General features: G+C 36.2%; 1 protein-coding gene across 1 annotated transcript; it reads left to right on the top strand.

Annotated features, from left to right (window-relative positions):
• The first annotated feature begins 866 nt into the window (after positions 1-866).
• LOC128025397 (complement C1q tumor necrosis factor-related protein 1-like) lies at positions 867-11,975 on the top strand. The gene is made up of 4 exons (XM_052611732.1): positions 867-1,037; positions 7,853-7,995; positions 8,075-8,184; positions 8,755-11,975. Exons 1-4 carry the CDS (start codon positions 1,014-1,016, stop codon positions 9,303-9,305), a joined length of 828 nt encoding a protein of 275 aa, XP_052467692.1. The 5' UTR covers positions 867-1,013; the 3' UTR covers positions 9,306-11,975.
• Positions 11,976-14,124: the final 2,149 nt, after the last annotated feature.

Below are 14,124 nucleotides of genomic sequence, written 5' to 3'. Positions count from 1 at the left end.
ACTGAACCAACATTAAAAATGATACACAACTAGTTAAATGTTAGACAAATACTAATGCTGACAAATGTGTCCCTTAATGTTGAAAAACTTTTCTAAAGGTCCAAATGTTGGGGCTTAAATACTTAAAATTACACAAATATGTTTAGACAGATTTAAATTGTTACCTACATGTTTCTGCAAAACTTAAAAAATAAAAAAAAAATAGTTTTAACAAATAAAATTAACATTAGATAAGGCAAACACACACACACACACGTTTCCCCTTCACAGTAGCAAATCAGCCAATCTGGCCAAATTACAGAGATGGTCAGATTATGACTGAGGATATTGTGTTTTCCTGTATAACTGAATGCCTTGAAACAATGCTTTTTTTCATGTGATAAAGCCAACGGCTCTCTTTAGCCACAAAAAGGCCATTTCTTTAGTCCAAAATTTAGCCAAATTATCATATAATGATGTAATCACTACATTCACTTTTTTTAAAAAACTTATTTATACAGTATGTAGTAAATACTGACCTACAGAGTATAACCACTTATAGTTCAACTTTAACTGGTGATACAGGCATTCTAGAATCTTATCTGAAATGATTGTGTTATTAAAATGCTAATCTGGTTCTCTGGAACTGTCAGCAGCAACTTAACATTTGTCTGAAAGTTCTGGGGACAAGGTGAACATGATGCCTTACTTCACTGCTCTTTTCTCTCTTCTTTTATTCTTTCCACAGTCTTGTCCACTTTGCTCTATCCACTTTGTCCACTCTGGCCCATTTTGTCGGTTTCTTTTCTTTTCACTTTGTCCTTTTTGTTGTTTTCATTTCACCACACCCTCTTAGATGCATCCATGCTCCTCCTTTCCTGCATTTTTCCCCCTGGCTCCTCATGGCATGCTGAGTTTGGGAGTGCAGGAGGGAGATGCCTTACAAATGCTGACAGGCTATAACACTCTCAGAGAGACGGCCCAGTCAATGCAAGCATCCTCAGTGCAGCCCAGCAGAGCTTCTGTGGACCCTCATGTTTGGACCTGCCAAGATAAAGGTAGGAGACACAACAGGATGTTTTAAGTTAGAAATATACACTAGTACTGAACTACACTTTACTTTTTTGTATATAGAAGCAGCTTATCTTTGAAAAACAAATTACATGGTTACACATAATGGCAAGTACAGTGATGTGAAAACTTTTGAAGATGCCAAGGAAACTGAATCATAGTGCAAATCAACATGCTTGGACAATAACAGCCAGATTTATGTGTTTTGGACAATTTTTTATTTTTTTTTGTCTGACTTATCAAATTATTTCACTTCATCTGTTGTTGGTTGCTCACTCACCGAAATGTTTAGGCATAGTTGTTTTATTTTGAGGTTAGGCAGCATTGTCAAGATTGTAAAGTCAACAATACATTTTAATAGCAGGTGCAAGGCAAAAAGACACAGCAGGGTTAAATGTTATGAAATGAAAAAAAAAAAAACACTCTGGTGTTCATGTGGTTTTAATATTGCAAAATAATTAATTCAATGTAGGATCAGGGTAGATTTCATGGAGACAAAATAAAACTTTTTTTAATTATCTATAGAAAGAGTAGCACTGCCACAGGGTGCAGGAACCAAATCTAGGACAGGAATTCTTGAGGCATGCCATCACAAAGCCAAGTTCACATTGCCTCATCTCCTGCAAGTGGGACAGTTGAAATATGACACGATTAAGAGCAGTGCTTCACCAGATTGCTTTTAACCACACCAGATATTCCAAACTTCATAACAGAAGTTGTGTAACAGTTTTTCTTGCATAATTTAAATTATACGGCCCCTCCTAAAATATTAATGGCAGCGAGCAGTGGTTTATCAGGGAATGGTTCACTCCAGTCAGTGACCAGTACATAAAAATCCCACAATATCTATTTTTTTTTTCCACTTTCAAATACGTCACGTTGTGGAAGTAAAACAGATTGCAAAAGGTAAGTTGAAGATGAAAGTTTTTTCCTCAGTTCAACTAAACCATGAAGGATGTTTAAGTTCAGACAAGGTTCCTTTTATGGGTCAAGGGTGAATCTGGCCTCAGTGTTATGCCACACAGACTTCAAAGTGACCGCACATACTGTTTGAGCTTCGATGTCAGCACCAAACCCACTGGTGCCTATTGCTAGTTTAAAAGAAAATTAATGACATTTCTAAACAATGTTAAGCTTTCTAGAAATTACTATGTAGTGAAGGATTCTGTGCATGAATTGTTAGGGAAAACTTTTCTTTGTAGAAACGTCCCACAAGGACTCCTAAGCTTGAGTTCAGAAAGCACATCATAATACTCTTACAGTTTCAGCAGTATACAGTAATGTGATAATGTATCATACTACTGTTCAGAAATTTTGTTGTTGCATAATGCATACGGTTTCAAATTTACTATCACTATTTTATTAAAACAGTATGCATCATACAATGTATATTAAGTATTTAGTAAGTGGCAAATTAGTGTTCCATTCCAAATACAGTTAATTACATTCAGCTTGGTATTTGATGGTATATGTTTATTGTGTTGAATAGCAGCCGAAGATTGTGCTTATAAAGTCAAGGCAATAAGACATTGAAACCATGATTTGTCACTTTACTTTGAAATTCAAGTCCTGAACACTCCTTCATCATCTTCTTCTTTCAAACATAACCTAGCTAAATGCCCAAGACCGAACAATCAAAAGGTAGGATCTAGTCTTTGTATATCCCCTTCCCATATAAGACAAGGGGTATGAATTGTTGGTACAGGTATGTGATGTTATTCAATACTTTGTTTGCAAAACAACAACATTGTTGAAGTTCACCCCCAGTAGTTGTCTACATTTAAAAAGGGGGGAAAAATAACGCAATGGGAACGGGGAGACTGCTGGAGTATTTCCACAAGTTTAATATGAGCTTGATATTTCTCTCTCTCAAAAAATAGTTTACTATTTTACACTCAAATTTCCTGAGACCAGCTGTGTTTCAAGTGCTTGTCCTTTCTGATTACACTAGAATACGAATGAACTTGAGGAACTAATTGTGAGTTCAGAAGGCAAAGAAGATTGTTGCTTTAATAAGATATGTTTACTTTGTTAATACACCATATCAAGTTCACTTTCATTCCCTCAGGTTCATTCAACTTCCTCTGAAGAATTTATATTACAAAACAGATGCAAAGAATTGGGAAGACTATGAATGTGAAAACAGGAGGAAAGGGTACATAGATTGAACCTAGCCTAAGGGGGCTTCAGCTGTGCATGACTAGTGACAGAAGCACAGAGTATTCAGTATGTGGTCGAAAGTAGGTCACTGGGGTGTGCATGGTCAAGCACCCAAACCCACTAATGTAGACAGTACCTCATTTCTTTAGCCGAAGAGTTCTTATTTACCCCAGTGTTTATCTTCAGCTGCTGACTTCAGACTGGAGAATTTAGAAAAGTGTTACAGTGCACCTGGTGGGCTTCACTTTAAATATGATCCAGAACCAACAAAGTAAAAGGACAAAGAACTGTCCGACTTTTATTGAAGCTGGATTCAGCAGGGTCATTGACCCGAGACCACACAGTTGTTTTCCACTGAGAAAATCCCCCAAAGCCACACCTCATAGATCAGACACGCCACTGCATGCCTGTGGAATTGTGTAGGGATGACAAAAAGCAGATTAGTAAATATTTATTATGATCTGTCATGATAACACAATGGCTCATTTAACTTTCAGTGGCTGTTTGCGGTTTAGGAATGTGGGAAGATTGAAAAACATACATTGTTTCCTTTCATGATGTTTACCAAGCAGTTTATTGTCATGATTATTTAAAAGGGGGAAGGGTGTAATTTCTGGACCACTAGTGGCACCAAACGGAACTTGAATCTTTTTGCTCTAAACACCATGTTTTTTCTTCTTCTTCCAAACTGTAAAATGCAAGTTATTAAATATTGATTAAAGTTTGAGGTGTCAAGTTAAATGCTTCAATTAAACATTCAAAATACTAACAGCAATGTACATTTATAAAGTAAATAGGGCCAACTTTAATTTCATGTGAATGAGATACATCATTCATGGTACAGCAAGGCTTCAACAGCCAAATCCGGTTATGGTATATGACTAAAGAAAGCAGTCAAATGTTTATGCATTTGACTCCTGGCTGGCTGTTCATAGTTTCAGCCCTACAGAGGGTTCAGGGACTGAAAAGTAGCAGTTGGATGCTTATGATTTGGAGCATGGTGTTCCCTGTAGAACGGAGAAAAAACACTCTCTGCATATGTAATGTGTTTAAAAAGGTCAGAGTAGATGTTTATTGAGCCAAGAAGACTTGGGCTGAACTAAAGAAGTACTCAGTGATGTGCTGAACACGTAAACATGACCTCAAGACCCCAACATCCGCATGAAGGAGAGGGATTCTCATGCCACGATATCGGACTGTAAACATGGCTGAGCATGAAAATAGGGATAAAAAGGGAAATAATATAAAGCAGTCCTTTTGAACGGACTGACTACCAATTATTTGAAGCCCAAAATACAGGATCCAGTTTATGAAAAAGAAATGTGAAGAAACAGGATAAAAGATAAAAGAATCCAATTAACCTTAGGGGGGATGTTTTGATATAATGTCTAGTCCATAATAGCATTCACACTGGGTTGCAAACAGCATATGCCTCAATAAAAAAAAAAAGAAAAGAAAAAAAGATGGTCAGATGATACCCAGGTGAACACATCATAAGCTTATGGAGGATTAGAAGTGCACAACCTCAAAGCATTGCCCTAAAACTGCCTTGAACTTCAGACTGCAGTGAGTGAACTGACCTCTTCTTACATTACATACACACAGAACAGAGGCTTCATCTGAGTGAGTGTATTAAATAGTAAGACGAAGCACGTCATTCCTCATCCTCATGATTAAAAACCCATGCTATCTACATCGAACCAAACACTGTGCAAAACATTATTAAACAATATCAAAACAATATCACACGTTATTATTAAAACAATAAACAATATCATTTTTATATGCTACTATATGACCTACTGTGCAATTATTTTGTGCATGTAAAAGTGTCCTGTAGTTCTGCTAGACTGCACAGCTGGACACTACAAAACGAATATGAAGACAGCCTGTAATCTAAAGTTAGTATTTCTCTGTTAAATTGTATGTTTTGTACACATATCAAGGTGCTTCTATCCTATAAAATAATCATTATTTATTTTGTTTATTGTTGATCTTACCATAACTATTCCACACTAAGAAATTGAGTCTACAGTATATACACATGAAATCTTGATGGTGGAAAAAAGACAACTACTCTGATCATAATTACATTCCTTATGGACTAACTGTCACATTATTTGTAATCTGTTATAAGTAGATGTGTTTTGACTCTTGCCACATTAAAGGGGGGGTGAAATGCTATTTCATGCATACTGAGTTTTTTACACTGTTAAAGAGTTGGATTCCCATGCTAAACATGGACAAAGTTTCAAAAATTAAGTTGTACGTTTGAAGGAGTATTTTTGTTCCAAAAATACCTCTTCCGGTTTGTCACAAGTTTCGGAAAGTTTTTTTCGAGTATGGCTCTGTGTGACGTTAGATGGAGCGGAATTTCCTTATATGGGTCCTAAGGGCACTTCTCCCGGAAGAGAGCGCGCTCCCGTATAGCAGAGCACTGAGAACACAGACATTCACTGATCAGAGAGAGAGACCGAATTGTCACAAAAGAAGTGTGTTTTTGGTTGCCAGGGCAAGACAACCCTGCACAGATTACCAAAAGAGAAACAGCATTAAGGAACCAGTGGACGGAGTTTATTTTTACAGAGCATCAACGGAGTTGTGCAAGTGTTTGTGTTTGTTTCCTGCATTTCGAAGATGCTTGTTTTACAAACAAGGCCAAGTTTGACGCCGGATTTGCACATCGTTTATTTCTTAAGGATGATGCAATCCCAACGAAAAAGGGTCACGATCGTGTGTTGGAACCGTATGCGGTTGAGTAAAACTGCTTAAAATATCTCTGTGTTGTTAACTATCAGCGCGTAAGCACATCAAGTAAACAACATGCGATGTTGTCATCAAACTGCACTTTCCCACATGTACACCTTAAAAAAAAAAAAAAAAAAAAAAGACGACTTAAAGTGGAACTTAGTCATTTTCCAAATATATACAGTTTCAGTACATACCACATAGAGACGTCATTGCTGCTGCTGCTCTTGTTAAATTTCAGCTTCTGGATCTGATTCTGGATCATAAATATACGCTGAATCTGACTGTTAGCCATGGTTTGTTTTGGATGTTTTTTTCCTCACGGTAATGTCACAGCTTCCAAACGCTCTCAACGCAAAAGCTTACTGGCGCTCCTGATTCTTTAGCTCCGCCCACACGTCACGCCTCCAGCCACTCGTGTTTTTCTGGGAAAAATCGGTACAGACTATCTTTCTCTTATGAATATGATAAAACTAAAGACTTTTTGTAGTTATGAAGGATGCAGAACTACTCTATAGGTACTCAAGATTAACAGGATATTGAGTGAAAACGAGCATTTCACCCCCCCTTTAAGCTTTTGGAACACATGCCTGCTTTGTCTGGTGCTTGTATGGGTTGTTAAGCATTTATCTCACAAAATATGTGGGCTCTTTTTCAGCTTTGTTGGATTTTTTTCCCCCAGCACAAAAAATTGATAAATACAAACAAATTTGCCTGTATGTAATTGTGATTGTTGAAGAGATACATCAAATGTAACAAATGAAAACAGCAAAAACCCTACCTTATTTAACTGACTCAAAAACATAGTTGTGAACAGCAGTATTTAACTAAATATTTCAATATGACAATAAAAATAAAAATGCCCCTTCAAAGATTTAAAAGAACTAGCAGAATGAAACCTTTAAATGAATTTAAATCACTTATCAGTGCGCTACATATGAAAACAAAGAACTGTATGAGAAAAACAACATCAAGCATTCACTCTATACTACGTATCTTGTTACTGGAAAAACTACCCAGACCAACAGTCTAAGGAAGGACGGAGGCAGAACTGGCCTTAAAATACTTTTTTATTTAGTTGAAGTGAATTTTTGGCTCAATTCTTGCTTCATTAAATGTAATACTTTCTGATAATGATTGATCATTATGGTTTGCAAACCCAGTTTCAAATGGGCTGAGCCGTGGTGTTATGTGAAGGAAAAAAGGCCATTTCAGGCCATGTTTTCATGGTTTTTTGTTTTTTTTTATAACACAGAGAATTTCAGTTCACACAAAATGTTGTGGGAACCGTTCATTAGTTTTCATTACCTGATTGTTGGTTATAACGGATGGTTTTCTACCTAGCTTTGACCTGAAAACAGTTTTTTGTTGCTATCATAAGCCAAACACAAGAGGCTGAATAACACAGCTGTTCATTTGCTGATACATAACATCAAGAATGATATACTGTCATGTTATAACACAGTGTTCCCATTATGACCCTTACCATCCAACAGGCCTACAGATTTATTTATGTGACCTTTGACACTCACAATAATTTAAAATTAAGTGCCTGCCTACTATTTCTGTAATACACTTATATGTAATATTTTTGTTTTGTTCACTTGATGTTAAAGTCTTAATTTTCCTGTTCAGTTAACATATTGTATTTATTCATATTAATGTATTATAATTAATTTTATTGTTATCGAAATCTAGATATATACACTACTGATCAAAAGCTTTTTTATTTTTATTTTGAAATGTAATGTTTATTCCTTTGACGGCAAGCTGAATTTTCTTCAGTATTCTTCAGAAATCATTGTAGTATGCTGACATTTCTTATTACTGACAAACATTTTTTTATTTTTATCACCATTTTATTATTATGCCAGTTTTCACATTTTCATCTCAGATGCTGGTGTCGAGCCTGGCACTTCTGATGGTGGTGTTTGCGAAATGGGCTGAGCCGTACGTAGCACAATACCGGGATGCAGACCAAGGCGCATATGAGCCCAGAGAAAAGCAGAGATCCCCAGAATACTACAGAGATGGCAGGTACTTTCCCTGGCCTGTCTGCCTGTCTGTCTATCTATCTGTCTGTCTGTCTGTCTAATATATCCTCTTGTGAATCTAGTGGAACTGAGTGCAGGCGGTGTTGTGACCCTGCAGAGGAGGCCCCACAGTTTGCCAGTCCATACCCGCAGTACAATATTGTGCCACAGATAAACATCACCATCCTTAAAGGTACAAAATATGTCAAAATCTACTTCAAACTCTTTCAGGCTTTGAAAATATACAACTCACATGGTAAATTTCTTCCATTTAAGGGTAACTGTGGTACAAAAGTTTACATCTACAGAACGACTTACATAATCTGCTGACTCACTTTCACTGTATACAGTTGTTTGGGTCAATGTTAGTCTTAGCTAAATATCTCACTGTCTGTGAATGATATAGGTCAGGCTGCTTCTGTGGCCAGGAAAAAGGACAAACCACCACAGAAAGTGACTTTATGGGACAAACTGTCACAAACAACAGAAAAAAAATGGCTGTGAGATTAGTGCCATATTCTATACAACACTCCAATCTTCACTTCACACAAACAAGATCATTTGAGAATCATCTTTTTTTAAATTATAATAATTTGATGTTTAATTAAACACACTCCAAAGCTTGACCAGAACTTGAAGTTTCAGGAAGCAAGTCATGATAAATCAGAGATTAAGAATTCAACGTCCTTTTTAATGATCACAGTAAAAACTTTGAACCAAATTGAACTTTTCACCATTTGCTATTGCATTTCTTCCCTTACAGGGGAGAAGGGAGACACTGGTGAGCGAGGACTTTATGGGAAAACAGGGAAGTCTGGGCAAACCGGACCCCGAGGTCCCTATGGCATGAAGGGAAACAAGGGCAGCATTGGTGCTCCCGGAGAACCCTGTAAATCCTACTACGCTGCCTTCTCTGTGGGCCGCAAGAAGGCCCTACACAGTAACGATTACTACCAGACCATGATCTTTGACTCAGAGTTTGTCAACTTGTATGGCCACTTCAACATGTTCACGGGCAAGTTCTTTTGCTATGTCCCCGGCATCTATTTCTTCAGCCTGAATGCGCACACTTGGAACCAAAAGGAAACATACCTGCATTTGATGAAGAACGAACAGGAGATGGCCATCTTATACGCTCAGCCCAGCGATCGCTCCATCATGCAGAGCCAGAGCCTAATGCTGGAGCTGGAGAGGGACGACCAGGTGTGGATTCGGCTCTATAAGGGCGAAAGAGAGAATGCTGTGTTTAGCGATGACTTTGACACCTACATCACATTTAGTGGTCACCTTATTAAGGCAAAGTCAGAAGGTTAAGCAGAGCCAATCTATGGACAGCAGGGATTTATGTGACTGTGTCTATTAAATGAGATGCAATTTCGTTACTCTTTTTTTTGTAATATATTTTTAACAGTTTTACATGGTACTTCAGGAGGAACATTGATTTATATTTATGATCCAATACTGTAATGTCCTTTGTGTCTGACCATCTTTAATTTCATTACAGAGGCTGGGCTACTTGATAAACGTGGTATTATAGGTTATTGCGCTAATAACATTTAAAACGATACAAATCTGTATCTACAATCCAAAAATTATTTTAAGACAATATCATATAAATACATATATAAAGACAACATTATCATAATTTAACAGAGATTTTGCACAATATTTATGCAGGCCTTTTTCATGTGTAGATACATCAGCAATCATTTAACAGATTACTTGAAATTATCATATTATATCTATTATAATATATAGAAATCAGTGTTAAATTTGTGCAACAATTATAATTTACGATTAATTCAAGAAATAATGCAAATTCAGTTAAACAATAAAATAATTAAATCAAAAGACAAAGTACCATATTTTCAGAAAAGTTTAATTAATACCAAATATTTATTACATTAAGAAAACAAGTAAACTGAAAAAGTGTGAAACAGTTTGTCAGTGATTTATGACAAATATTTTGGTAAATAAATATTTTTTATCATTTACAGTATTGTAGAATGAAAAAAATAGACTACTTAGTCTGTGCTGCAGACAACTAGAGTATATTTACATTCACATTTAGTCATTTTGCAGTCGCTTTTATCCAAAGCGACTTACAATTGGGGGATACATAAAGCGATTCTTCTTCAAGAGGCAAAAAAGTGCTTGCAATACCAGGTTTTAGATATTGTTCAAATAAGTTCAAGCTAGAAAAAGAAAGAATAAATAAAACCTTTTATTCAATTTTTTTAAACGATGAAACCAAGTAGTTTCGAAAAGAGATACGTTTTCAGCTGTCCCTTAAAAAATTGTTAGGTATTCAGCATTTCGGATAGGGGTTGGAAGATCATTCCACCAGCCAGGAATGGTGAACGAGAATGTTCTGGAAAGTGATTTTGTATGGAATTATATTTGCTTAAAAAAAATTTTTATGTAACTTTATAAAACTGCCTTTATAATATTGAATAATATTAAAAGAAATGTAAAAACCTTTCCATAGTAATTATTAATTAGTAAATAAAAATACATGTATTTTCCATATTTCTGATATGGAATAGCTTATACGTGGTTTGTAATGCAATGACCAAAATATGAAATAAAATATTTCATGTAATTCTGACAGCCAATAAGAAGATTTCGAGAACAGAAGAACAGAGTATATGACACAATGATATATGATACTGTTTTTATTTATGATACTTTCCTGGCCTTTTTGGAATTGTCAGCATAAATCACCATCCACTTTCCTTGTATATTAAAGAGAAGCTTGAAAATCCTGCTAAAAATTTGCTTTTTTTGGGTTTATAGAAGACAGAAAATATGGGGGTTGGAATGACACTGGGCATGAGTAAATGATGACAAAATGTTCATTTTGTGGCAATATATTCCTAAACATTCAGCAGCAACAACTCCTTTCCTGTCTGCAGAAACAGTTTTGCAGTTTTGTCTCCATCTTGTGATTAAACTTGACCAGTGTTGCAGTTTTTCACAGATTTATCTCTCTCCCTGGATTAAATCATGTTCTCAGTATAAATGAGAGAGGTATCCAATCTCTAGCACTCACTCCCCCCAGAACCCTTTTACTTTTACAGTCTAATTTGCTGATGGTGAAGCAGTTTACGTAATGAATTACAGTTTATAGTACACACAACCGTTTGATTCTTTCTCTGATACAATTCTGTGAGTAAATAAGTATCCGGGATATTTTCAACTGCCGTTCGTATGGGAATTTATGTGGTCATTCAAACTAAATAGAATTAATTTGAGATAATGATCTGAATGCGCTAGAAAAAAATGACTGTATCAAGAGTCAGCAGTCAACCAAGAAAGACTCACTAGAGATCATTATAAATTCAATTTCCAATCTAGCCATTTGCAGGGCTATTTTGTCTACAAAAACTACAGTCATCAGGTCCTAGTCTGATTGCAGCTATAAAATGCATCGACAGGCAGTGGATTCAGAGTTTGTCCTGCCCATTAAAGAGCACAGAGGTAAAATGCTGATGATGTGTGCTGCTCTTTATCTGGATGGGCCATCGGATGCTGCTGGGAGGCGGAGGGTGTTTATTCAGCAGGCTCATGCTCTTTCTGTGCACTCGACTGAACAGCCCACTTTCTTTCACTTTTAAAGCCCTTTTAAGGTGTCATTCGAGAGTGCTTTTCTTTTAAGCCAGTTAAGCTAACACTAACTCAAGGTGTCACAAGCCACAGTTTTAATGTGACAGTGTGTGAGAGAGAAACTTCAACTGCACATGTGAGAAAATGTGATCTGACTTATGGCAATTATTACTATTATTGAAACACCTTGTTTGATTTCCCATTTTTAACATGCCACCTTCAATTTTTTGCTGATTGCTAACTTCTGATTCTGTTTTGTAATTCTATTTTATTTCACAAAATTATTTTATTTGTTATGTTATTAGTTTACTCAAACTGCGCTGTAGTTTTCATTTTAATTGACCTATTGGCTATATAACTTTGAAGAGAATTGAGCCATTGCTTCCTTTAAGAGTTTCTTATTTGTTTTAATAGCATTAATCTCATTTTGTTTTCAATATATAAATAAAATAAGGTCTTTGGTCAAAAAATGCTTATAGTGCTTGACTAACTGGACAGTCAATATGTTATTCAGCTAGTAACTAATGGTACAAATGCAAGTTTGTATGCAATATATGATGTACAACAAAATATGACTTCAAGTAATGTGAAGATGTTATTTTATTCATAAATCGAAAACTGCAACTCTGAAAACCCATTAGAAATTCCAAAAGGAAGCCTTGGTGAATTAACCATTCCAAGTTGACCAAAAATTGACATCATGAATGAACAGCAATATTAAGCACTAAAAGGTAAAATACAAAATTGAAAGAGACAGAAACAAAACATATGTTAAAAAGAAAATAAATAAATAGATACATGAAAAAAAAAAGAAAATGAAAACTGATAGATAGGGGAAAGAAGGAGAGAAATAAAGATAAATAGAACAAGGAAGAGTATCCGAGGAAAGAGACAGACAGTATAAAGAGAGAGGAGCTGTAGAGGGATTGGTCATGAGATGTGGAGCAGTGATAGTGGAGAGCTCATGCTCATCCAGCACTATGTTCCAGCAGATTTATGTTTGGCTCCTGGACTTGGCTCTGTACTAGCTTCTCAAATTAGATTTTCAGCGTAAGTCCTGGAGCTCTGCCACCAAACCACTAGCAGGAATGAGGAGCAAATGTTACATAAGGAAGAAAAAAAAAATTACAAGATTTGTCTACTTTTCTAATTCTGCCTTTTGCTGCCTTGATGAAGATATGCAAAATGTATAAATAATACATTTATAAAGCTTTTATCAGCAAGCCAAGACCACGGAAGGATAAATAAGCCATAAAAAAGGATTACAAAGCCCCAAGTAATTAACACAGGCTATGAGGAAAGCTCTGAGCCAAGCACAATCCAAAATCAGAAAGAAATGCCCAGGAAAAGAAGTGTGGTTTGGCTGGAGTGAGGATGAGATTCAGCAGCCAGATATCACTGGCTCAGACCGGGAATCTAAATCCACTGTGCATTTGTGGCCATGTGGCTCCTTATCTCTGTGCCGTGCCAGGTCATCATTGTAAATAAGAGTTGGTTCCTAATTAATTAGGTAGTTGGAATGGAGGTTAAATTTACTATAGATAAACTGAAAGGCAGATGTAGTGTCCACTGATTCTGTTCAAAGATGCTTTTAACCAAAATAACTTACAGTACACATCACAGGGAAAATCACTTGGCACAGCCTGTGGCTGAAATGATAATTCCTCTTAAAATGACAATTTAAAGTCATCATTTACTCACCCACATGTCGTCCCAATCCTGTATGGCTTTCTTTCTTCTGTGGAACACAAAAGATTCCGATTCATGCTGCGCATTTCCATTATAGCTCCATAAAGAACAGCAATCGCTATAAAAGCTCAGTAGACCATATGGCTCATGCACTATTTTCACAGTATACTGAAGTCATATGATAGCTGCCTGTGAGGAAGACACCAACATTATGTCCTAAAAAAAAATTGTAACAAATCTATTTGCTGTAGCTTTTAAATCTCATTCATATTCAAGCACGCTGGATTAACTGCTTATGACAAATCAACTTTGAATATGTGGCTGTTTGAATGACTTCACAAACCATATCATATGGCAGAATATCATAGCAATTAATATACATAGCTGAAGTGAATGTCTATAAGTCAAGAGTTTGGCTATACAAGACAAGTAACTTACACATTGGTAGCTCTAAAGACACACTCAGTTTTCAAAAAATATGTGACTTTAGGTGAAGCGGATCCATAAATCCCAAAGTTCTGCTCTTTTCAATTCCAAAGACACATAAACCAAAACTTTCGGAAAGCACAAACAATTTAAATGCATTTGATCTAAACTTTCACAGTCAATACCCATTGGCCCACTCTGATGCAACTGTTTGCTCAATCAGAACAGTTGTTTAAATTTTTTTTTTTTATGATTTCCCTCCAGTCATCTGAGATCACCCAACTTCTCTCGTCTCGACTCTCCCTTTTCCGTTAGTCCCCTATCCTCTTTGTGCTCTTTTTCACAGGCTGTGTTGTCCGTAACTGATCTCTTTTGCCTCTGTAATTCATTGCCAACCTTGCTTTATGAAACT

Source organism: Carassius gibelio, chromosome A12, assembly GCF_023724105.1.
Source record: "Carassius gibelio isolate Cgi1373 ecotype wild population from Czech Republic chromosome A12, carGib1.2-hapl.c, whole genome shotgun sequence".
Taxonomy (NCBI): Eukaryota; Metazoa; Chordata; class Actinopteri; order Cypriniformes; family Cyprinidae; genus Carassius; species Carassius gibelio.
This window is presented reverse-complemented; position numbering and strand designations above follow the sequence as displayed.